Source organism: Podarcis pityusensis (assembly GCF_964106645.2).
Source record: "Podarcis pityusensis genome assembly, chromosome: 3".
In the NCBI taxonomy this organism is placed as follows: domain Eukaryota; kingdom Metazoa; phylum Chordata; class Lepidosauria; order Squamata; family Lacertidae; genus Podarcis; species Podarcis pityusensis.
In genome coordinates this window covers 73470625-73493558 of record NC_138026.1, presented here as the reverse complement: position 1 = coordinate 73493558, position 22934 = coordinate 73470625, and the positions used below count along the sequence as shown (strand labels likewise).

The 22934-nt window shown below is 41.6% G+C and overlaps 1 protein-coding gene across 1 annotated transcript in view; it reads right to left on the bottom strand.

Annotated features, from left to right (window-relative positions):
• The window catches only part of LOC308473040 (uncharacterized protein), a gene marked incomplete at its 3' end in the record, with an annotated part of 30256 nt that overhangs the window by 2854 nt on the left and 4468 nt on the right, over window positions 1-22934 (bottom strand). The window contains exons 2-14 of the mRNA XM_080998288.1: window positions 20976-21121; window positions 20353-20442; window positions 19290-19416; window positions 16238-16332; window positions 15610-15766; window positions 13506-13633; window positions 11336-11382; window positions 8265-8407; window positions 7403-7654; window positions 6101-6246; window positions 5549-5638; window positions 3198-3321; window positions 2553-2647 (exon numbers count right to left, since the gene is read on the bottom strand). Coding sequence (XP_080854414.1) covers window positions 2553-2647; window positions 3198-3321; window positions 5549-5638; window positions 6101-6246; window positions 7403-7654; window positions 8265-8407; window positions 11336-11382; window positions 13506-13633; window positions 15610-15766; window positions 16238-16332; window positions 19290-19416; window positions 20353-20442; window positions 20976-21121 — 1640 coding nt within the window. The remainder of the gene's footprint in view (window positions 1-2552; window positions 2648-3197; window positions 3322-5548; window positions 5639-6100; window positions 6247-7402; window positions 7655-8264; window positions 8408-11335; window positions 11383-13505; window positions 13634-15609; window positions 15767-16237; window positions 16333-19289; window positions 19417-20352; window positions 20443-20975; window positions 21122-22934) is intronic.

The following is a 22934-nucleotide window of genomic DNA, read 5'->3' as shown; positions in this document are numbered from 1 at the left end:
GTCAAATCTGAAGCTTTCCTTGTTGGGTCGAATTGCTGCTATAAAGATGAATGTATTGCCGAGAATGCTGTTTTTGTTTCAATCACTACAAATTCTAGACAAAATGGATTGTTTCAAGAAGTGACATTTCTAGATTTGTCTGGCAGGGCAAGAAGCCCAGAATAAAATTTAAAATATTAACTGATGCAAAAGAAAGAGGGGGATTTGCCCTGCCAGATTTCAAACTTTATTATGAATCAGCAGCTTTCTGCTGGTTGAAAGATTGGCTGCTTCTTGAGAACACAGACATTTTGGATTTAGAAGGATTTAATAATGTTTTTGGATGGCATGCATACTTGTGGTACGACAAGGTCAAAGCACATAAAGCATTTAAAAACCATATTGTCAGGAAAGCATTGTTTAATGTCTGGACAAGATATAAAGACTTACTTGAAAACAAAACCCCAAGGTGGTTGTCACCGATGGAGGCAAAGGCCCTGAAAAAGCTCAATATGGAGGCCAAGTGGCCGAAATATTGGGAAATTTTGGAGCAGGAAGGAGACAAATTGAAACTGCAGAGTTTTGAGAAACTAAAAGATAAAGTGCGAGACTGGCTTCACTATTATCAAATAAGAGAGGCTTATAATTTAGACAAAAAAATTGGCTTCCAGGTGGAAAAATCAAAGTTGGAAACAGAACTGTTAGATCCTAAAACAAAGATACTTTCAAGAATGTATAACTTGCTGTTAAAATGGAACACTCAGGATGAGACCGTTAAATCTGCTATGATTAAATGGGCATTGGACGTTGGACATAACATCATGTTTGCTGACTGGGAACAGTTGTGGACCACAGGGATAAAATTTACGGCATGTAATGCCCAACAGAGAATATTATGAAAATGATTTATAGGTGGTACATGACACCAGTCAAGCTTGCAAAAATCTATCATTTGCCCGATAATAAATGTTGGAAATGTAAAGAAACTGAAGGAACATTCTTTCACCTTTGGTGGACGTGCCCAAAGATCAAGGCGTTCTGGGAGATGATCTATAATGAAATAAAAAAGGTATTTAAATTTACCTTCCTGAAGAAACCAGAGGCCTTCCTCTTGGGTATTGTCGGCCAATTGGTGCCAAAGAAGGATAGAACTTTTTTTATGTATGCTACTACAGCAGCAAGAATTCTCATTGCAAAGTATTGGAAGACACAAGATTTACCCACTCTGGAAGAATGGCAGATGAAGGTGATGGACTATATGGAATTGGCGGAAATGACTGGCAGAATCCGAGACCAGGGAGAAGAGTCGGTGGAAGAAGATTGGAAGAAGTTTAAAGACTATTTGCAGAAATACTGTAAAATTAATGAATGTTAAAATGATGTTGGACTGAAAATAAGTGGTTTTGGTAATAAGGTTAATAAGAATACGGAAATATTGATAGTTATATGGATGAAAATATATAGTTATAATAGGTTAAGATACAGAGTAAAGATGAATGAAAGAGGGTAAGGATTTGCTGAAAGGATTTTGTAAACGGGAATACAAAAAGGGGAGGTGTGAGGAGGTCAAGGAAATAAGTAAATGAGCCTAAAGACATTGAAAAATGGACTTTTTCTTCTTTAAAATATTTTTTCTTTTTTCTTTTTTCTCTAATTTTTTAGCTATCTGTTTTTTGTATTTTGTATCATCCTTTTTTTTCTTTTTTTTTCTCCTTTTTAGGTCTCTTTTTTGGTATTTTTCTTGTTAGCTTTTGTTTTTTTTCCTCTCTATGTGTAATTTCTGGTTTAACTTTTTTTTTAAATTCTTTAAATCTATGTTTATCGTAAAATTTCAATAAATATTTTATTTAAAAAAAAATTAAATACCTATTTAGGCATATGGACATATGAAGCTATATGTTTAAATTAGGATTGATGGATTACTATTTTTGTATGTCAGCTGGCAATGTTTTCTCCCTTTCTTTTTGTTATATTTTTAAATAACATTACTCAAAACTCTGGCCAGAAGAAACCATCTCTTTGGCTTAGCTGCCAGCGTAGGCCACGAGCCTACACAACAACTGTGTTATGAGCATTTCAGGAAACGGTCAGGCATGAAATGGCATGTCCGTGTTCGGATTCCTGCTCCGTGTTTATAGTCATGGGATTGTTGTCTATCACATGACAGTATATGTTTTCATTCCAGAGTGGGAAGTGACGGAGACAGGATGTTTTGGTATTACTGTGTTCCAGAAAGTGGATTAGCCAAAATGCTGTGCCACTGAGTTCTGTTACGCAAACTGTGAATACTCTGTGGATCCCTAAGTGTGTTGATGCTTCTTGGTATCAGTCACTGTGATGTTTGGGCTGAAGAAACTTTGGAAGCTCCCGAACAACAGACCAGGAGGGAGAGAACATGCCAGTTGGGCATGTGTCTCTACCAGGGTCCTACACGAGAGTAGGAAGATCCTAACAGTCCGTACGCACTCTTCACAGACAGGACACGTATAAAGTGTCCTTGTGCATTTATCTCTTCGACAGCACTTCACAAAGTAACCTAGTTTTGATATCCCTGGGGCTAATGTTAACCTCACCTCCTTAAGTTCCTCGTAACATATGCCCATGACATTTTCATCATCAATGTACTTGTCCCATTCTGAGACATGGTCAAAGTAGGAGCCCCAACACACTGGATAAAAAGGAGAAGAAAGCTGCATGATATCAACATTTTAACACTTAGCAGGCTCTCTGCTAGCGTACTCACATAAATTCACCTGCATACACACATGTGGGAACGCTCATTGGATCTGCTTTCCCATGCATGCGGACACTGATGTTTAAGAATGCATGTGCCTGCGTGTAGGATTTTAAATGTTGAAACCAGCACTTTGAAATTAGCCTAGATACAAACTGGGAAACAGCACAGCTCATGAAGGTCCACTATCACGAGTCATGCTGCTAGATTCTGGACAGATGGAAGATGCTGGCCTATTTTCAAAGGCAACCCCAGCTAAAGCACATTACAGTAGTCAAGTCAACAGGTTGCCATAGCATTCATGACAGTGTCTAGGTCCTAAGTCCCTAGGAAAGGATTCAGTGGGCATATTAACCAAAGGTTAACAATCCCAGCTTCTGCTGCCACCTGGACATCAGAATGGGGGGGGGGGGGGCAGATGCAGGACCTCTTCCCATCCTGTGAACTACTCTTGCATGTTTTTTTTTCAAAATAAGAAGGATACCTTTTCCATCCATAAAATCTGTGAAATATGCATCCCACATTGAATTAGGAAGGACAGAAAGGTTATTGTTAAAATGAAAATAAGACACCATTGTATCCTTTGGATTCCGAATCAGCACCAGTATCTGAAACACAAAGATTTTTTTATTTTTTTTAAAATAATATTTATTATTTTTCCAAAAACTTAAACACTAAAAAGAAAAAGAAAAACAATAAAATTCAACACATCAAATTAACAAAACAAGACAAAGACAATAAAATAAATCAAACAATTTCATTATCCCATCTTTCATTCACTTATTTCCACGACCTCCTCACACCTCCCTTTTTGTATTCCACTTCTGTTAATTATTTCAGCAATTCCTTTCCATCTTCCTCTGTTTTCTATCCTATAATTATCTTAACTCATTCTAACCTTATTTTTCCTTTAATTTCTACTAAAGCCATATAACTTCATTCCAACATTTTTCTAACATTCATTAATTTTACAGTATTTCTGTAAATACTCTTTAAATTTTTTCCAATCTTCTTCCACCAACTCTTCTCCCTGGTCCCGGATTCTGCAAGTCATTTCTGCCAGTTCCATGTAGTCCATCAACTTCATCTGCCATTCTTCCCGGGTGAGCAAATCTTGTGTCTTCCAATACTTGGATTGGAAGATTGGAAAAAGTTTAAAGACTATTTACAGAAATATTGCAAAATTAATGAATGTCAGAATGATGTCAGATAGAAACTAAGTGGTCTTTAGCCAAAATGTTATAAGGGAATATGAAAAAAAATGGTTTATTAATAGGTAAAAATTTAAAATTACAAATACTTTATGATTAACGATTAGGATACATAAAGAGGGGAGGGATTTGTTGAACTAATAACTAAATTGGAATACAAAAAAGGGAGGTGTGAGGAGGTCCTGGAAATAAGCAAATGAAGGCTAAGTAATGGAAGGAATGAATTGTTTTTAACTGTTTTTATTTTGTATTTTTCTTTTTTCTTTTTTTTCTTTTTTTGTCTTGTAATATTCTGAAAACCTTAATAAATATCTTATAAAAAAAAAAAATTCACTTTCTTAACCAATGTTAGTCCTGTCTCTTCCTGGAATTTCTCTCTCTCATTTGCAGTTAAATTTTTCTCTAAGACCTTAGTTTTCATCTTATTCAGCTTAAAACCTGCTACTTGCCCAAATTCTTGAATCAGTTCCAATACCCTTTTTGTACTAGATTCTGGTTCCTGTAGGGTCAATACTAAATCATCAGCAAATGCTTTCAGTTTATACTGTTTAACTCCCACTTGTATACCTTTGACCTCTTGGTCCTTTCTTATCATATTTAACAAAACCTCAAGGACCGATATAAAAAGCAGTGGAGAAATTGGGCAACCTTGTCGTGTCCCTTTCTCAATCTTAAACTCTTCTGTCACTACATTGTTCACAATTAATTTTGCCTTTTGTTCTGAGTAAATTGCACCTATACCATTTTCAAAACCTTGACCTACCCCCATCCCCTGTAGATTCTTCTTCATAAAGCTCCAGGAAATGTTGTCAAAGGCTTTCTCTGCATCCACAAATATCAAGACAGCCTTAGTATTAATATTCACTTGAAGTTTTTCTAAAATATTAATTATATTCCTCATATTGTCAGACAAATGTCTGCCCGGGAGAAAGCCCGCTTGATCTTTATGAATTTCTTCTACTAACACCTTTTTAAATCTTTTGGCCAAAATGTCTGCAAAAATTTTATAATCCACGTTTAGCAGCGATATGGGGCAGTAGTTTTTGAGCTGTGTCTTTTCAGTCTCTGTTTTCGGTATAAGTGTAATGTAAGCTTCCTTCCACGACTCTGGTGCCTTTCTTCCTTCCAAAATTTCATTACAGACTTCCTTCAATGGTTGTATTAACCAATCTTTCAAAGATCTGTAATATCTTGAAGTCAAACCATCTGGTCCTGGAGATTTACCTAATTGCATGTTCTGGATAGCCCCTTCCACCTCCTGGTCCGTTGTTTTGTAGTTCAACATTAGTTGTTTTTCCTGAGAGATTTTGTGTAGTCCATTTATTTTCAAAAATCGATCAATGTCCATTTCTTTCTGCTTCTCCTGTGTATAAAGTTGTTTGAAATACCTCCGGAAACACTTCCTAATCTCCACTGGGTTCTGTATATTTTTTCCTTCCACTTCCAAATTCGTGATAGTATTGAATTTTTGTCTTTTTTTCATTTGCCAGGCCAACAATTTCCCACATTTATTTGCCGATAAATCACGCTTTAAGAATGTGCTCATAATGCTCTGAAATAACATTTAAGTGAATGCTGCTGTAAAGGAATTATAGCTGAAAGACTATAAGATGTATGTACTCACCTTGGCTTTACTTTTGAAAATAGATTTGGGTAATAAATGAGGAGGGAGATGAGTTACTATGATCCTTCTGGAAGGTAATTTCGTCATCCTCTTAAATAAGATAGGAAATAAGCACTGTGGTCAATCCATTCCTTTCTTCACTACCTTGTAAATTGCATGTAACAGAAACATTTCATTCTAGATCTTTCATTGGAGTATTTTTATTCTATTTATTAAATTCCTTGCCTGCTCAGTTCCTAAGTGTTGACAACATACAAAGGGCCCTTCACAAATTATCGCTTTCAGGCATAGCTACCATTTCTCTGGAGAAAATTGAATATGCGTCATGTGATAAATACAAGTCTTTTATTGTGAGCACAGTCACCCACATGTTTTTATATTTCCTGTAAGCTGCCCAGAGCATCTGAGGAATCCTAGCATGATGGGTGCAGAATAATAATAATAATAATAATAATAATAATAATAGGTGTTTTTCAAAAACAACAACTGTGCTTAAAATGCTTTTCAGAGATGAAACAAGGTCAGTGATGTGCTGATTGCTGATGAACTAACCTTGAATGCATCTAGATTTCCAAACTCAAGTCGTGAAGGCACTGATAATTCCTCTTCAATAGCCTTTCTTCTTTCCTTTTCCTCTTCTGTAGATTTCCCAGCTCTGATTTCCAAGCCTCTGAGCATGGTTTCAAGCCAATTTGTACCTGAAGCAGATGACTTATGTCTTATGTATGTACTTGAGACTGGCACACATGACCACTCTGGCTTCATGCTGCTTTTAAATATTTTGCTCATGAAAATCCCTGCTGCTCAAGGACACTGCCCACAAATGTCCCCTGGTATCCTTTACTGGTGACTTCTCACCAATGATAGCATGGGCAGTTATGGACCAGAAAACCTCAGGGACTGTGGTTATACAGGTAATATCCGTGTGTCACCCCTACTGACTGACAGATGGGGACTACAGCACTGTGACTTAGGGATGGGTGAATTGGTCGGCTTTGGTTTCTCTCAAAGCTTGAGATCTTTTGGAGTTCTGGATTAATTGGACTTGTTGAGATGCCAGAATGTTGAAGCAATTGGTTTACTTTCTAAAGGAACCAATGCATTAGGAATTCACCAATGTTCCCATTTTTTTCTTTCTGAATATTGCAGATATGTGCTTCAGTTCATTGGTCATCCTGCTCCCTTCACATTACATGATAATTGATACTGATAAGTTGATATATGAATAAATTGACATTGAGGACATCTCAAAAAAGCAAACTTGATGTAATTGCACATACAATTCTGTCAAGACTCTTTTTGAATGGACATGTGGGCACAGTAACAGCCCCACAGAAAATAAATTGTGCTGTAGTTGCATGTACAAGCACAACAACTTTGCTTTTGTTGAAGTGTTTTATCAAACTACATGTGCACATTAGTGTCACCAGGGTGTGGGAGAGGGGAGAAGCAAATGATCTAAAGATGTGGAGAACAGAGTCGTGATGTCCATGCATCAATTCTGAATTTTGGACATTCTATTATAAATGAACTTTTAATCTTGACTTTATTTTGACTAGATCAATAATGGAATTATCAATGATCAAACATGAATGTGTAATCTGGGGTGAAGTCAAATCAGACAGTTCTCCATTTTTTTTGAGTATATAAACAGGGAGAGTCATATAAGTACTCCTCCCATGACTCCTTCCTCATCGTGGTTGGGCTATATAGATTCATCGTAAAATCTTGGCTATATGTAACTGCACCTTTATAAATTGTTTTTTATACTGAATATGTTCCATGTATGGTTATGTTCTTCATATACTGCCTTTCATAAGACATTTTTGTTGGGTAGAAAATATGGCTACTCACCTGTTTTAGGATATCCTACCAGGATCACATCATCCATTCTGGCTTCAAAGGTTTCAAGAGCTTGGAAATTTTCTAGCTTGCAAACAGCAAGAGGATACAAAATCCCTTTATAGGTAAATAGCTTATCTTCTGGAGCTAGCTTATCACCATCCGCCAACAACTTGTTCAGAATTTCAATCCCATGTTTACTTCTCATGGCCATCTTTGTGTCTGATGGGATGGGCACTTCAAGATAACTAATATTTTCTGTATCTGCCCAAACAGATGAATGTTGATCAGAACAAAGTTAATAGATTACCACAGTTGCAATTTGTATCTGCTGAGGCATTCAGAATGTAAAGTTACTGTTTAACCAAGATTACTGGAAGATGTCTGGAAAACATCTCTAGTCTTTGCATTCCCATTGCATGTTAACTGCAGTCCTTTACATCTGGGCAGGGCCAGATTTAGTTTTGATGAGGCCCTAAACTACTGAAGGTATTGTGGCCCTTTATCATGTCCTGCTGTCCTTTGTCAACAACAAATTGTTGCTGTTTTTTCTGTTGAATATATGCTATATGGTAATTTATGGACCTAATAGGTATCTAAAGCCATTTGCACATAACAAAATAGAAGCCTACACAACACAAAACACTGTTGTTGTATGTAGGTTTTATTTTATTTGTTTTTTATCTTATATTTTGGAAATGTACATCCAGGTTTTTTCCTTTAATTTTTTTGGGGGGGCCCAAGAGAGTGGGGCCCTAAGCTATAGCTTGTTTAGCTTATACGTAAATCCGGCACTGCATCTGGGCTGCCAATTCTTTCAGAAGTCATCAGCATTAAGAAGGGTTTTGCTGAATCAGTTCAAATGTCATCTTACCTGGCATCGGGTTCTCACAGTGGTTAATCAGATGCCAATGGGAAGCCTGCAAGCAGAACATGAGTCCACTTGCCCCACTTGCAATTCTCAGCTGTTGGTATTCAGAGGCATATTGCCCAGCAGTGGAGCTACTGAAATGTTGCCTGCATTCCCAACACACATTTCAGAATTAGAATTAGTTTTGGAGTTCGGAAAACAGTCCTTATGTGTGTGAGCAGGGGAGAAAAGAAGAGTTTGGATTTGATGTCCCGCCTTTCACTCCCCTTCAGGAGTCTCAAAGCGGCTAACAATCTCCTTTCCCTTCCTCCCCCACAACAAACACTCTGTGAGGTGAGTGGGGCTGAAAGACTTCAAAGAAGTGTGACTAGCCCAAGGTCACCCAGCAGCTGCAGGTGGAGGAACGGAGACGCGAACCCGGTTCCCCAGATGACGAGACTACCGCTCTTAACCACTACACCACACTGGCTCTCAGACAGATTCGTGTATGTGTGGTAAACAATGAAAAGTTGCAGTTAGTCATTGAGCAGCCATGAGCAGCCATGAGCAGCCAGAGACCAAATCTGCCTCCTTAACAATGACAATAAGCCTAGTTTTGAGATAGAATCTGCCTTGTTTGCCCTATGGGCAGTGGCGTAGCGTGGGGGGTGCAGGGGGGGCCGGCCGCACCGGGTGCAACATCTGGGGGTTAGGGTTAGGGGGCGCAAATCCACAGGTTAGGGGGCACAAATTACTTGCCTTGCCCCGGGTGCTGACAACCCACGCTACACCACTGCCTATGGAATAACCTTTGCTGGCAAAGCAGGTGTGTGGGTGGGTGTTTGTTTGTTTGTTTGTTTCCTTTGGACCTCTCAGGGGTTTCTAAGCCATTGATTATACCACTCTGCAGAGGCTCACCAAGCTGGTTGTGAGAGGCAGCACTTGACAGTCGTTCCACTCCTACTCAGCGGGTGAGTTGAGTAAGATGGGATTGTTGCTCAACCCCCTTTACAATTGTGCTTTGGGGCCCTGCAGATTTCTGTTCTTTCTCTTGAGCTACATAATGTTGACATTGCTGTTGGGAAACCTTTGCAGCTCGAGGGTCACGTTCCTGCAACATTCCAGGAGCCACATGCCAGTGCTGGGCAGAGTGAGAGGCCAAAGTAGACAGAGCAATGAATGTAATTTTTTACCTTTCTACAGTAGGTACACCCACACGTAGTCCACTTTAGCATTTATCCAGGCAAGCCAGAGTCATTATCAGAGTCCAGCCAGATAGAAACCCTCATGAAGGGTATGAAACAAGGCCTGTGAGGAGGGTGGTTTGAGGAGAGGAGTGTGTAGCTGGGGAGGGATATGGCCTGGAGAGAGTCCCAAGGGCCAGATAAAGAGGCTTCGGGGCCATATTTGGCCTGTGGACCTGAGGTTCCCCACCCCTGATCTACAGGGAACTCCCAGGAGAGGTCATCTAGAGATGTGGGTAGAGATATCACCAGTATATGGGTGACACTCAGCTTTCCCTCTCTTTTCTGTCAGATGCAGGGGAGGCTGTGGGTGTCCTGAATCAATGCTTGGGCATGGCAATGGGCTGAATGAAGGTGAGTAGACTCAATCCAGGCAAGATGACGGTGCTGTAGGTGGGTGATTCATACACGCAGCTGAATGGAGATCAACCTGTTCTGAACAGGGTTGGCATTCCATCTAAAGAATCAGGTTCACATCCTGGGGTCAGTTATTGACCCAGCTTTGTCATTAGTGGTTAAAGGGACCTCTGTGGTTTCTTTCTATCAGCTTCAGCTGAAATGCCAGCAGCAACCGTACCTAGATTGAGATAGCTTGGCCACTGTCACCTCCTATTCAGACTATTGTGACATGGTATATGGCAGGTGGCTTTAAGGACAGCCCAGATTCTGCAGAATGACTAATGGAACTGGGCAGTTGGATCATATTGCACTACTGCTTTATTCGGCCAATTTAAGGTGATGGTTATTATCCTTTTAACCTGACTTGGGACCAGGTTACTTGAAAGATCAGCTTCAACCATATATACCTCCCTACCAGTCATGGCATGGCTATACATTATCTCCTGTAAGAGAGGCAGCATACCTCAGAAAAGCAGTTGCTGGGAAACAAAAATACCTAACAAGTTGTTCTCTCTACAGGGCAGTAGGAACACTAGTGAAATTGTATTGTGAGTACAAGCAACTGGAGTGTTGTTTTCTAGCTGTGTTTTACAAGAAGATAAACCATAAGACAGCACAAAGAGTAATATGAAGTTGAAGACTTTTATTCCATATCAGGTGGTGTCTTCTGCTGCTGTCTCAAGAAAGCTATCTATTTATCTGACGAGGTTTGCTTAAACTTTTACACACTAGGAAGGTATGAACTTTTGGTTCCACACCCTTACACAAAAACTTTGTTTTAAATGCTTTAACTTGGTTTTCCCGGAACTTAAACCCCACCCTTTGATGTTTGGCGCCCCAGGGCCTATGAAACATAAGAGCTCTTGCCTCTCCAGTCTGGTGTGTGGTTTCCCACAGAAGCCTCTGAAGCCCCCATGGGAAGCCCACCAGCAACCACAGGAAGGCAACAGCCCTCTTCTGCTCTTGTTTGCCAGCAAATGGGATTCAAATGCTGCCCCTGACCGTGGAGGTAGAGTGGTAGTCATTTTGACTAGTAGCCTTATTCTCTATGAATTTGTCTAATAGCCTGAATTCTTGCCATCTCCACATCTGGTTAGTGTGAGAATGTTGAGGAACATAGGAGAGGAAATATTGATTAAATATTATCCCTCCCCACTCACGCTACTTGAGCAAACAGCAGAGCACATTCCATTGCAGATTGCTGGAAGCAAGTTGATGATTTGTTAGAATCCTTTAAATTAAGCAATGTAGTCTGGCTTGTCTGGTCTGGCTTGTTCCTGGTAAGTTTCCCCTTTATTTCCCTTTTATAATAATAATAATAATAATATAATAATAATAATAATAATAACAACAACAACACAACAGTCTTCTTTAAAAGTAAGAGTAAAGTTGACTTACATTCAGTTCACAGCAGTAATCTAAAGGTAGGCTTTATCTTGTGCTTACATTTACATTTGTGGAGAAAAGAAGTCTGAGCTGGGCTGCAGACTTTCTGTCCTCTGTAAGGAAGAGCCAGAAGAGGAGGTCAATGCCCATCTACCTGGTCACACACAAGGGGAGGAGGCTCCAGAGCAGGTATGACAGGAACTGGAGCCACATTCCCCTGCGTGTCCACTCTAGGCAAAAGGAAAATGTTGCATTTGACTGCTTCAGTGATGATACATCCCACAGTTAGGTACTGTGCAGATTCCAGCAAACTGCTTTCACCAAGACTTCTGGGACAAAGCGATAGAACCTCCATTTCTGAATATGTGAAATCCAGTAGTTATTCATATCTGTCTCCAGTCCAGATACATCTATCACTCTATTTTTTAACTTTTAAATTTGTCATATGCAAAACATAATCTGCTCAAAAAAGTAGTCTTCAAAATCATTATACCAAATTTAAAAATGGAAATTAAAATTAAAATTAAAATTCTTAAACATTTTCCAGCTTAGGAAGTCTTTCTTCTTTCTGTTCTAGTAATTAGGTCAGGCATCCCGAATGTTTGAGGCCCTCCAGAGGTTTTGGGACTACAACTCCCATCATCCCTAGCTAACAGGACCAATGGTCAGGGATGATGGGAATTGTAGTCCCAAAACAACTGGAGGGTCGTGTTTGGGGGTGCCTGAATTAGGTGAATGATACCACACAAGTCTGCTCACCCCTCTTTGTGCGGCAGCGTTACAGGATGACAGAGGCTTCACAGGGGCCCCGACGAGGGCCCCGACGAGTGGTGCCCTACTTGGTAGACGGTGGGGGCTTAAGCCCCCTCTGCCTATCAGGAACTGGATCCTAGCCTGCACCCGGCTTTGGTGAATGGGGATGCAGGCTGGGGACTTGGGCTGAGCCAGGGGGCAGAGCCGACAGAGCAGGTAGGCTTCCCTCGGATCCACCCATTGCCCATTTAAGCAGCCCGCACCTGGGGCACTACCTGTTTGTTCCTTCGCCGGGTTTTCTTCCCTGCCCACCCACCCTCAGTTTAAGCTGATAGTCAATGACTTTGCTGTGGCTATGGTGGTTGCTGTTCTTTATGGGGCCGGGTAGGAATTTGCCCACCGGGCTAATTGGCACCGACCTGGTGGTTTTGCTTACCTCATAGCAATTGTTACAACCAGTTTGGCATTGGGTCAATCCTTTGTTTTGGATGGAGGGGAGGTTGTAGTCTCTGCCTACCCCTCCAAATGCTGGGGTATCCCATTAAAGGGATCCAGGGGGAGTGGCCATGTCTGTGTGCCCAGGCAGGGTCAGGGCTGAAGGCCCTCCCCCAGACGGCGGTCCCCACGGGGGTCAACCTTGTTGGGAATTCCACTCCACCCTTTGCTGCAGATATGTGGATTGTTACATGTCACATGTCTGTTTACATTCCAGCACAGATTGCTGGCATGAGCGGAACTTCCGCTCTGTATTGCTTTTGTTTTTTTCTCTCTCCGAGAAGACGGCAAGGAGAGAGGCCATGTTTTCCTTTGTCCTGATTTATGTAGAATAAATGCGTAGCTTAGTATTGTATCCACGCCTCAAGCCTGATCTGTTGTGCAGTTTACACTGCTGAGTAATGTGTGCTCAAGCATGCACTGCAGCTTGAGTCACAGACGCATGTCAGAGGAGGATGACTGATGGATCTCCACAGCGGCAAGGCTGAGAGGGGAGACGCTCCGGGTGGGGCCGAGCCTGCTGACTTTTCAACCCCCAATTCCGACAACCCTATTTGATGTAAGTCTTAGGAACCCCCATCTGGACTGACCACGCCTCACTTCCAGCCAGTGGGCCGGAAGTATTTTGATTGTCCCATGCCCAAGCCAAACCTCCTTCATTTGTATTCAATAATGTTGTGGCCTGTTTTGACCCCCCAAAAACCAGCCTCATTGGACCCATTTGCATGGGTTGGGGGATGGGAACCTGATGCCTGGTCCTGCAAGTACAGTTTCAGTTCAGAAATAATAAAAACTGTTGGAAATAGTTCACACTTTGAAAAAAGAAATTTTAATAAATTTTACTCTGAAAAAATTATCCATTTTATTATGGGCATGGAGAGGGGCATATACCAGAAAGACTTCCCTTTAACAAAACCAACCCAAACATGTCTTCCTTTATGGACAAAACAGAAGGCATGAGACAACTGTAGCACCATTGCCCTCCTTAGCTCTTGCAATATAGGTCGTACTTCAAAATCTTTCCAAGCTTAGTTCTTCCTGCAGCCTCCTCAAATTTTCTATCCATTTCTTCATTCTGGCTCTCAGAGAAGACACTCTTCCAGTCACCTACTATGCCTGCAAATATAAAACATAATAAAGATTATAGTACAAGAGAGAGAGATTTATTGTGCCATGAGCTTTAGGTGACTGGAGTCACTTTATCAGACACATGGAAGTGTTATCTTAAATGAGCCCCTGCTTTTAATTCTCCACAACTACCGCCAGATGGGCCCCCGAAACTGGACCTTTTCAGGGGCCTAAAATGTAAAGCAGCTCCCCAAGTCAGGTTCACTTGGCCCCTTTGCTGCTTGTTACAGCAAAAGCCCTCTTCTGCTGTCTGGGACACACACATGGGCTAAAAGTCGGGAGGGGACAAGGGTGCACGGGAAAACAAAGTCCCTGGTGTCCCCACCTGTAGCAGGGAAAGTTTGAAGGGGGGTTGTTAATATGTTTTGGTAAACACATTTAGCATCTTCCTTGGGAGTGGGATCCCCTGTGATCAGGAAGTTGGGCAGGGATACTGCATTGTCTCCTGCCGAGTTTCAGCCCACACACATTTGGGTGAATGCCAGTATAGGGCTGTACAATATTTCATTTCAGTGAGCTTTTGTGGGTTGCCATCTTGCAATATGTGCTTACTTATTTTAGAGCGCCAAAGAATGTTGCACTGAGTGGTATGAAACTGAGTGGTAAGAATGAATACAATTGCAGCCTGGGATTGTTTCAGACTGATTATGGTTTTATGGGCACCTCGTTGTTGGTAGTGATGGTTTGTTGTTGTTGTTGTTTTACTGCAATCCACCATGAATGTTTTGTTGAGAGTGTGCCCTTCAGAGGCAAAAATATATTATGATAAATATAAATGACTCAGGACCGCAATACCTCAAGAACCACCTCTCCTTACAAGAACCGACCCAAACCCTGCGCTCATCATCTAAGGCCCATCTTCGTGTGCCCTCTCCATGAAAAGTCTGTGGAGTGGCAACATGAGAACTAGCATTTTCTGCAGTGGATCTCCACAGGGAGGTTCGGCTGGCACCTTCATTATATACCTTTAGGCACCAGGCAAAAACTTTCCACTTAAACCAGACCTTGAGCTGATTGACATCCAATGCCTTTTTAAATGTGTTGTGGGTGGGAGGATACTTATTTTTATTCCTATTTTCATTATGTATTTTGTGTTTTTTATATTGTAAATCTATGGATGAAGGGCAGTGTACAAATTTAATAAATTATTGTTATCATTATGGTTATGATCATTAAAATGCTATAGCACTTAACGTAATAAAAATATCTAAACAACTTATATTGTAAATGATGAAAACAGAACAACCAATATTCACTAAATATGTGGATGAATTCATGTGGAAAAACTGTAAGCAGAGCCCTGAAATCCAAGAGGAAAGGTAGGTTTGTGGCATATTCATGAAAACAACAGATTCTAGGCTACTTTCTACCTGATGTAACTGAAGCACTACGGAGGTGTGGTTTCTCTCCCTCAATAGAGCATCACTGAAACATACAATCCCGATCTACATACTAGAGTGGTACAATCCAGTCATAAGACTGTGCTACAGTTATAGATTTACTTTAAAACATTCCACTTATAGGCTTACTTCTCATACTGCACAATGTTTCTGGAAGAAAACGTACTAGAGAAGCAAGGTATGTACTGTTGATGATAGTAATTTAACATATTAGAACAGGGGTTGGCAAACCATGGGCTGCGGGTTGGATTCAGCCCAAGGCCCTGGCCCTTGCCGCCCACTCAGTCAGTCCCTGCGTGGAGCTAAACCGGGGCAGTGCACTGTTTAGCTCCACACGGGGACTGACTTCCGGGATGCAGCCACAGCTTCCTATTGGCTGCAGGAAACTCCTGCAGCCAATAGGAAGCCACAGACACCTCCTCATCCTTCCCCGCCATGGCTCCGAAAGCCAGCGAGGAAAGAGCAGCGGGCATGTGTGCATGCGCACGGGTGCCCATGCTCCTGTGCGCAGGCGATCTGGCCCACCGGTGGAAAAGTTTGCTGACCCCTGTATAAGAATGTTACCTTTACGGAAAAGAGTGTTGCCCATTTTTCCATGGGTTTCATGGGATTTTTCTTTCATGCTGTTGAAACTGGTCTTCTCCATAATGGATTGAATATCTTGTTCCGTCACAGAAAAATTAAAGAATTCAGCTATTTTTTTTATTCCCAAAGTTGTGTTCTGGATAAAGAAAACAAGGGTGTCACAAGTGAAAAATACTGTGACCTCATGAAGCTTTTCCAGATCCCCAGTTCCTGTTTTTGTTCTGCATTCTACACAAGAGTTGCAACCAGCACATAACTTTCTTCAATCCTGCTCAGTTGTTCTTTGACTACTAAACAATATGTTTTGTAACAGAAAAACATGTGACCTTATTATTGTTTCCAGATGTGTCTTTCCTTGCAAGCTGTAATTGTTTGGAACTGTCTATGAAGAAATAGTCCTCAGTGACTTACAGAAATCCAGTCAAAATAAGATTTAACAAATCCAGAAGTTGTATTTTGAAAGAAAACATTCATGAGCTGTTTACCAGTCAAAGAGGGTAGAGATGAGCAGAAACCATGATTTAAATCCTGTTTCAATTTCCTTCACACACTCTCCATTAGAAATGCTTTAAAAAATTAAAAATAAATTTTAAAAAGTGTTATTTACCTCTTTTAGTTCCTCATAGGTAATAAACATAATATTTTTGTCATCCAGATACTTGTTCCATTCAATGATATGATTAAAGTAAAGGCCATAGGGAACTAGTAAGAAGAAAGCAGAACATTTTATTCATGTAACAAATCTCTGATAAGACAATGATAAAGGCTTTTATGTAAAATCTGAATTCATTTTCCACAAGTAACATTTGCTTATGCAAGCTAATGTTTGGAAAGGTAGCATGTGAAAATGTTTCTCAAAATGTCTTCCATGAATCTTGTTTGCTGATGGTCCTATGTTATGTCTTTTACGCCAAATCCGTAACTCTATTGAGGGAAGACTAGCCTCTAGGCCAGTGGTATCCAAACTTGGCCCTCCAACTGTTTTTGGGCTATAACTCCCATCATCCCTAGCTAACAGGACCAGTGGTCAGGGATGTCAGGAATTGTAGTCCCAAAACAGCTGGAGGGCCAAGTTTGGCCACCACTGCTCTAGGCGTTTGGGATACAGGGTGGTACAGAGAAAAATTGCCTTAAAAACTTTGATTGGACAGCTTCTGTAGATCCAAGGTCCAAGTCTGAGCCCTGTATAATAACTGTGCGAGGGGTTTAGCTTGGAACACTTCCAGGACCAATGGTATATGTTTACCACCTTTTGTGTAGAAAAAACATGGCAGAATTTCGGCACTTTGGGATGCTTTTTCTTTTGCACATTTCTGGTGTGCTCCCCATGACCCCATAAATTGGAAAATAAGACCAAGATATTTGAAGACTTTGACCTGTTCAATTAGCTGGTTGTCCATGCGCCATCTATGGGCCTTATGTAGTTTCTTGAGAAAACCATGACTTTGGTTTTCTTGTAATTCATGGCCAGCTGTTCTCTCTGTTATGTCTTTTACAATGATTCATGAGGTTAATTAATTAATAATAGTTTTCAAATGTACTTCACTTATGTGCCTGTGCATTGTGTGCACCAATATTTATTATATGCGCTAGTTCAAATGTAATTCTTTTCACTTTATTCACTTTTCTGGAAAGTATAGACCACCATGCATAGCTTAGACCACTTTGGCTTTGCCTGTGGTGACTGTTTCCACACAAATCGCAGATTGTCTGGCCTTGCTCTCCAAAACTGAAATTCTGTATGTCAGCCAATCAGCAAAGGTGTGGTGTATAAAAATTCATTTACAGTTGTACCTCAGGTTAAGTACTTAATTCGTTCCGGGGGTCCGTTCTTAACCTGAAACTGTTCTTAACCTGAAGCACCACTTTAGCTAATGGGGCCTCCTGCTGCTGCCGCGCTGCCGGAGCCCGATTTCTGTTCTCATCCTGAAGCAAAGTTCTTAACCTGAAGCACTATTTCTGGTTTAGCAGAGTCTGTAACCTGAAGCGTATGTAACCTGAAGTGTATGTAACCCGAGGTACCACTGTATTGTTCATGATGCCATGCAAGATTTCTGGTGCTTTAAAAAAAAATGTATTTGCAAAATTGCAAATCTAAAACTGCTCTACTGAAGACTTGTGAAACTCCAGTTTACAGCAGTGTTTCCCAACCAGGCACTATATGGCCCCCTGCCCCCCCCCCCAGGATATTCCAAGGGGGGCACAGGTGAAAATTACGTAAAGGGGGGGCACAGAGGGAAGTGAAAAAGAAAAGTGTGTGTGTGTATCCTGATTGGCTGGCCCAATCACAAGCAGGTAAGCGGGCAGCCCACCAGGGGGCCACCTAGTACTTCTTTTTGCCCCATGCATTTTCTTGGAGCAGTCCTGGTTTGCTTACAGCAGGAGAGGACGATCACGATTGCACCTGTTCTGACCACTGCTTGTAGCTGCCACCAGTGTTGGGCCAGGTGGCAGCCGGGGCCTGACTCTGCAAGGCACAGGGTACGTTCCACCTCAGCGCCAATCAGATCAGGGCCTTCAGATGTTGCCAAGGGGCACAGGGCCCGTTGACAGCATCAGCTTGGCTCTGCAGCCCCGGCGCCTAGCCTCGTCTGGTGCTGCTGCCTTGCTAGTAAATAAGTGTCTTCTCAGAAGAAAGCCACACTGAGTTCAGTGGGCCTTACTCCCAGGTAAAAGTGTGTGGGGCTATAGTGTTTTATCTAGACAGCCAGGGCTCCTCTGGATGACAAGATCTTTTTGCACCGGGTCAGTAAGGACCACTTGCTTTTAAAAATTCTCCCATATATACAGAACTCCCTGTGAGCCTTTTGCAGACCCTCCAAGTGTCCCTATCTTCCAGGGACAGTCCCAGATTTACAGAAGTCATCCCAGTTTCTGGTTTGATGCCGGAATGCCCTGCTTTTCCTTAGGACGTCCCTATTTTCACCAAATGTTGAAGGGTATGGAGTTATCCAACCCCCGAGCCATCTGAAGGCAGCCCTGTATAGGGAAGGTTGGGGGTTTTTTAATGTTTAATGTTTTATTATGTTTTTATATATGTTGGAAACCACCCAGTGTGACTAGGGCAACCCAGACAGATGGGCGGTGTATAAATAGTAAAATTATTATTATGGAAGAGGGCGTCCCTATTTTCATTGGAGAAATGTTGGAGGGTATGCTCACAGATGTTTTCCCCTCTGTATCAAATAACTGTGGTCAAATAAGTGTTGTTTACGTTTTATAATACATGGAAGATGGATCTCCCTTGGGAGGATCTGGACTTTCCTTCCTTGGAGGTTTCAAAGCAGAGGTTGGATAGCCATCTGTCATGCATGCTTTAGCTGAGTTTCCTACATTGCAGGGGGTTGCAGTAGAAAGATGACCCTTGTAGTTCCTTCCAGCTCTATGATATTGCCCCTTCAGTAAAATTTCATTAAGTTCCTTTCATTTTATGTAATTTTATTTTGTATAAATTTAAAATAAAACATGTTCTATTTAGAAACAAAACATTTAAACAAAACATTTCCACAGGAAGGAAACAAGGTTGGAAGGGGGCCACGGTCAGAGAGAAGTTGGGAAACACTGATTTAGAGCAACATGACCTTTTCTTCTTCTTACAAATTCATATTTCTGTTGTACCTAGTCTAGAATTTAATAGGCTGAATGGAAGAGGCACATACCTATTCCATTCATAAATTCTGAGAAGAACTCATCCCAGGTTTTCTGATCAGGGACGATGCTCATGCCTTTGGAAAAATGGAAGTAGGATACAGCCGTGTCTTTCGGATTTCGAAACAAAACCAGGATCTTCAAAACAGAAAGAGGCAGAACAGATATGCAAAACTAGAGGGACAAAGTTCATACCCATAACACCAAAAACATAAATCATCTAAACTTTTTCTTTAATCCGTAGTATGAAAATATTCGTGTATTTGGCCATGAATTAATATGACGAAGTTTAGAGAAAGAGTATAAAACAAGGGGACAAACCCCTTAAAAAATAATAATGAGATGAGCTCCTAGCTCATTGTTAGAAATTGTTCGCTGAACATGGAAGTCAATTCCTCAGAATCCCAGGTAAAAATTTTACAGGATTACAGCATCAGGGTGGAATCCAATGTAGCCCCAAAGCCACTGTTCCATCAGCACAAGGATTTCTGCTTGTGCAACAGAAGGCCTCACCCTCACCCTCTCCTTTCCTTGTACTCCCCCTTAAACTACTCTGGAGTTTCCCCCAACCCTTTGGAGCAGATTTGGAGAGGACATGGGGCATGTACAGAGAGAGGCAAACACTTTTTGAACAAGTGTAAATCCTTTGGCTGATGGGACTCCTTAGCAGAAAGCCATCCTTAGGATGGCAAAAGCCTCTGCTTGAGACCCTGAAAACCTTCTGCCATGCAGAATGCAACCATTCAGTGGCTGGGCATGATGCTAAGGTATTCTTTAGCATTATTTTTTAAAGCTGCAGCAAACCTTAGTCTCATGGGCTGCACCCCTGCTCTCTCCTCCTTCTTATACAAGGAGACTGAAAAACTTCTGCCCTTGGTTTTGAATAAAACAGTTTTCCATTGTAAAAATGAAAGAAACAAACCTAAAGTTTATTCTGACCAGAATTTGAAACAAGAGTTTGTTCATTGCCATATTTTGGTATGCAAGCCAATTTGATGAATTTTTCATGAGAAGTGGTATATAAATATTCTAAATGGATGGATGGATTGAGGAAACTTTAAGCAGTGAACTTACCTTTGCCTTCTTTTGGAAAATAGATTTGGGAATCTTTTGAGGAATGAGATGTGTTTTGATCACTCTTCTGGAAGGTAACTTCTTCAACCTCTTTAGTAATATGTTAGAAAAAAAGAGAAATGTTAACATCCCTTTGTCCGAAAATAGCAGGGTGGTTCGATTGTAGTATAGGAATAATCCACAACAAGTTTGACACATTAAGAGCTGCTTCACATATCTCTGAATGTAACCATTTCTATGCAGAAGTAAGTCTTGTTGAATTCATTGGAGTTCACTCCCTGGTAAATCGGGTTAGGATTGCAGCCTTAAATATTAGGAAGCCAGACAAGGCACAGCTGAAGTCACTTGTTTTTGTCTCTGGCTTCTACAAGCTCATCCAAACAAAAATGCCCAGAAGAGGTTCTGAGTTGAGCTTTGGCACTGAGTTGAGCTTCAGCACGGAAAAACTGAATTCAAAGCAGGGAAGCCAGCCACACCAATGTGTTCTCTCTACCCACCCCAATGGCACTAACTCATCAAACTGACTGCATATTTCTGGAGGGCAGTAGGTTGGAGAAGACCATGTGGTATCTCTCATGTCGTTCAAATGCATCAAGCTATGCACTATTCTCTCCAATACCGACCTCAAACTTCCCAGGATCTCCAAATTCAAGGTATGGCAGTAATTTTAGTTCTTTCTCTATTTGCTGCCTCCGCTTCATTTCTTCATCATCATATTTTCCAGATGCAGCTTCCAACTCTTTTAAAATCTGACCAACCCAGTTAGTACCTGAAGGAATGCCAAAGGACTGTTAGAAATCACAGAAAGAGACTCCTCATACCTACTGTAACATAGGCCTTGCATCACTATTGCGCAACCAAAGGATCTTCAGAAACGAGATTCATAACCATGGAATTTGAATGTAGTTGTGGTGTGCATATAGGATAAAGAATAGTAAAGGTTAAGGGACCCCTGACCATTAGGTCCAGTTGCAGACGACTCTGGGGTTGTGGTACTCATCTTACTTTATTGGTCGAGGAAGCCAGCATGCAGCTTCTGGGTCATGTGGCCAGCAGGACTAAGCCACTTCTGGTAAACCAGAGCAGCGCACAGAAATGCTGTTTACCTTCCCGCCAGAGTAGTACCTATTTATCTACGGTACTTGCACTTTGATGTGCTTTCAAACTGCTAGGTTGGTAGGACTAGGGACCGAGCAACGGGAGCTCACTCTGTCACAGGGATTCAAACCGCCAACCTTCTGATCTGCAAGCCCTAGGCTCTGTGGTTTAACCCACAGTGCCACCTGCGTACAATCAAATTGAATGTTCCGGGAGACTCCAAAAGGGGTAGGGTGTTTTGTTTCGCAGAGGAATACAACATAGCAGGTGGTGCTATGGGGATGCGTGTGGCGCTGTGGTCTAAACCACTGAGCCTCTTGGGCTTGCCGATCAGAAGATCGGCTGTTCGAATCCCTGCAGTGGGGTGAGCTCCCGTTGCTCAGTCCCAGCTCCTGCCAACCTCCTGCCAAGCACGCCAAAAAGTGCAAGTAGACAAATAGGTACTGCTCCAGCAGGAAGGTAAATGGAGTTTCCGTGCACTGCTCTGGTTTCGGTGTTCCATTGCGCTAAAAGCAGCTTAGTTATGCTGGCCACATGACCCAGAAAAACTGTCTGTGGACATATGCCGGCTCCCTTGGCCTGTAAAGCGAGATGAGCGCCGCAATCCCAGAGTCGTATGCGACTGGACTTAACTGTCAGGGGTCCTTTACCTTTACCTTTTACAACATAGATAAGACCATATGTGTGCAGTGGTTTGCATTGGTTTTGTTTTGTTTTTGTTTTTTTGCAGGGGTGATAATGAGGCTGATTCATTATGATTAGGGGGTTCTTTCTCCTAGACCTAACTTAAGAATGATGTCCATTAATCTCTCCCAATTCAGATCAGGGTCCCCTCTGTAATAAACAAAATCTGCCCTTATTCCCTTATGGGGGAAACAAGAGCCCTTATAGAGTCCGTTGTAGGTTCTCCATCGGTAGGAGAAAATAACAGAGGCCAACCAGAGAATATTGAGAAGCAAAGCAGCTAGTAAGCCTGATCTTTATTGAACTGTTGCAACAGGGTGCCTTCCTCACACGCAGGAAAGGAGGAGGATCCAGAACCAAGGTGTGCCTGCCCTTATATAGACATTTTAAATTGCCTTCCCTGGAGCTCAAGACCACCCCTCCATACATACATCACAGAAGGGGTATAACCCAAGACCACCCCCCACAAACATCATACCTACATCACAGAAAAAGTGGTCTACAACAGAAATTTGAATGTTGTTGTTTTTCCTGTCTGCCAGGTTATCTGACAATGCCTTTTCTGATTGCCTTTCCTGGTAGTCTGGCCATTCCTTTGAGATGGTGATTACTCACTTCCTGAGACAATGGGAAGGTTCCCTCACCCCCTCTCTCCTTGCAGAGAAAACATTTGGTCAGTTTGGGAGTCAAAATGGTTTCAGGGCAGTCTTCCTGTGCTGTTCGAGACATGTGGTCCACATATCTATGTATGTGCTTGGTTGGTACATTTATGAACATTTGTTATATAAGACCTTTTTTAT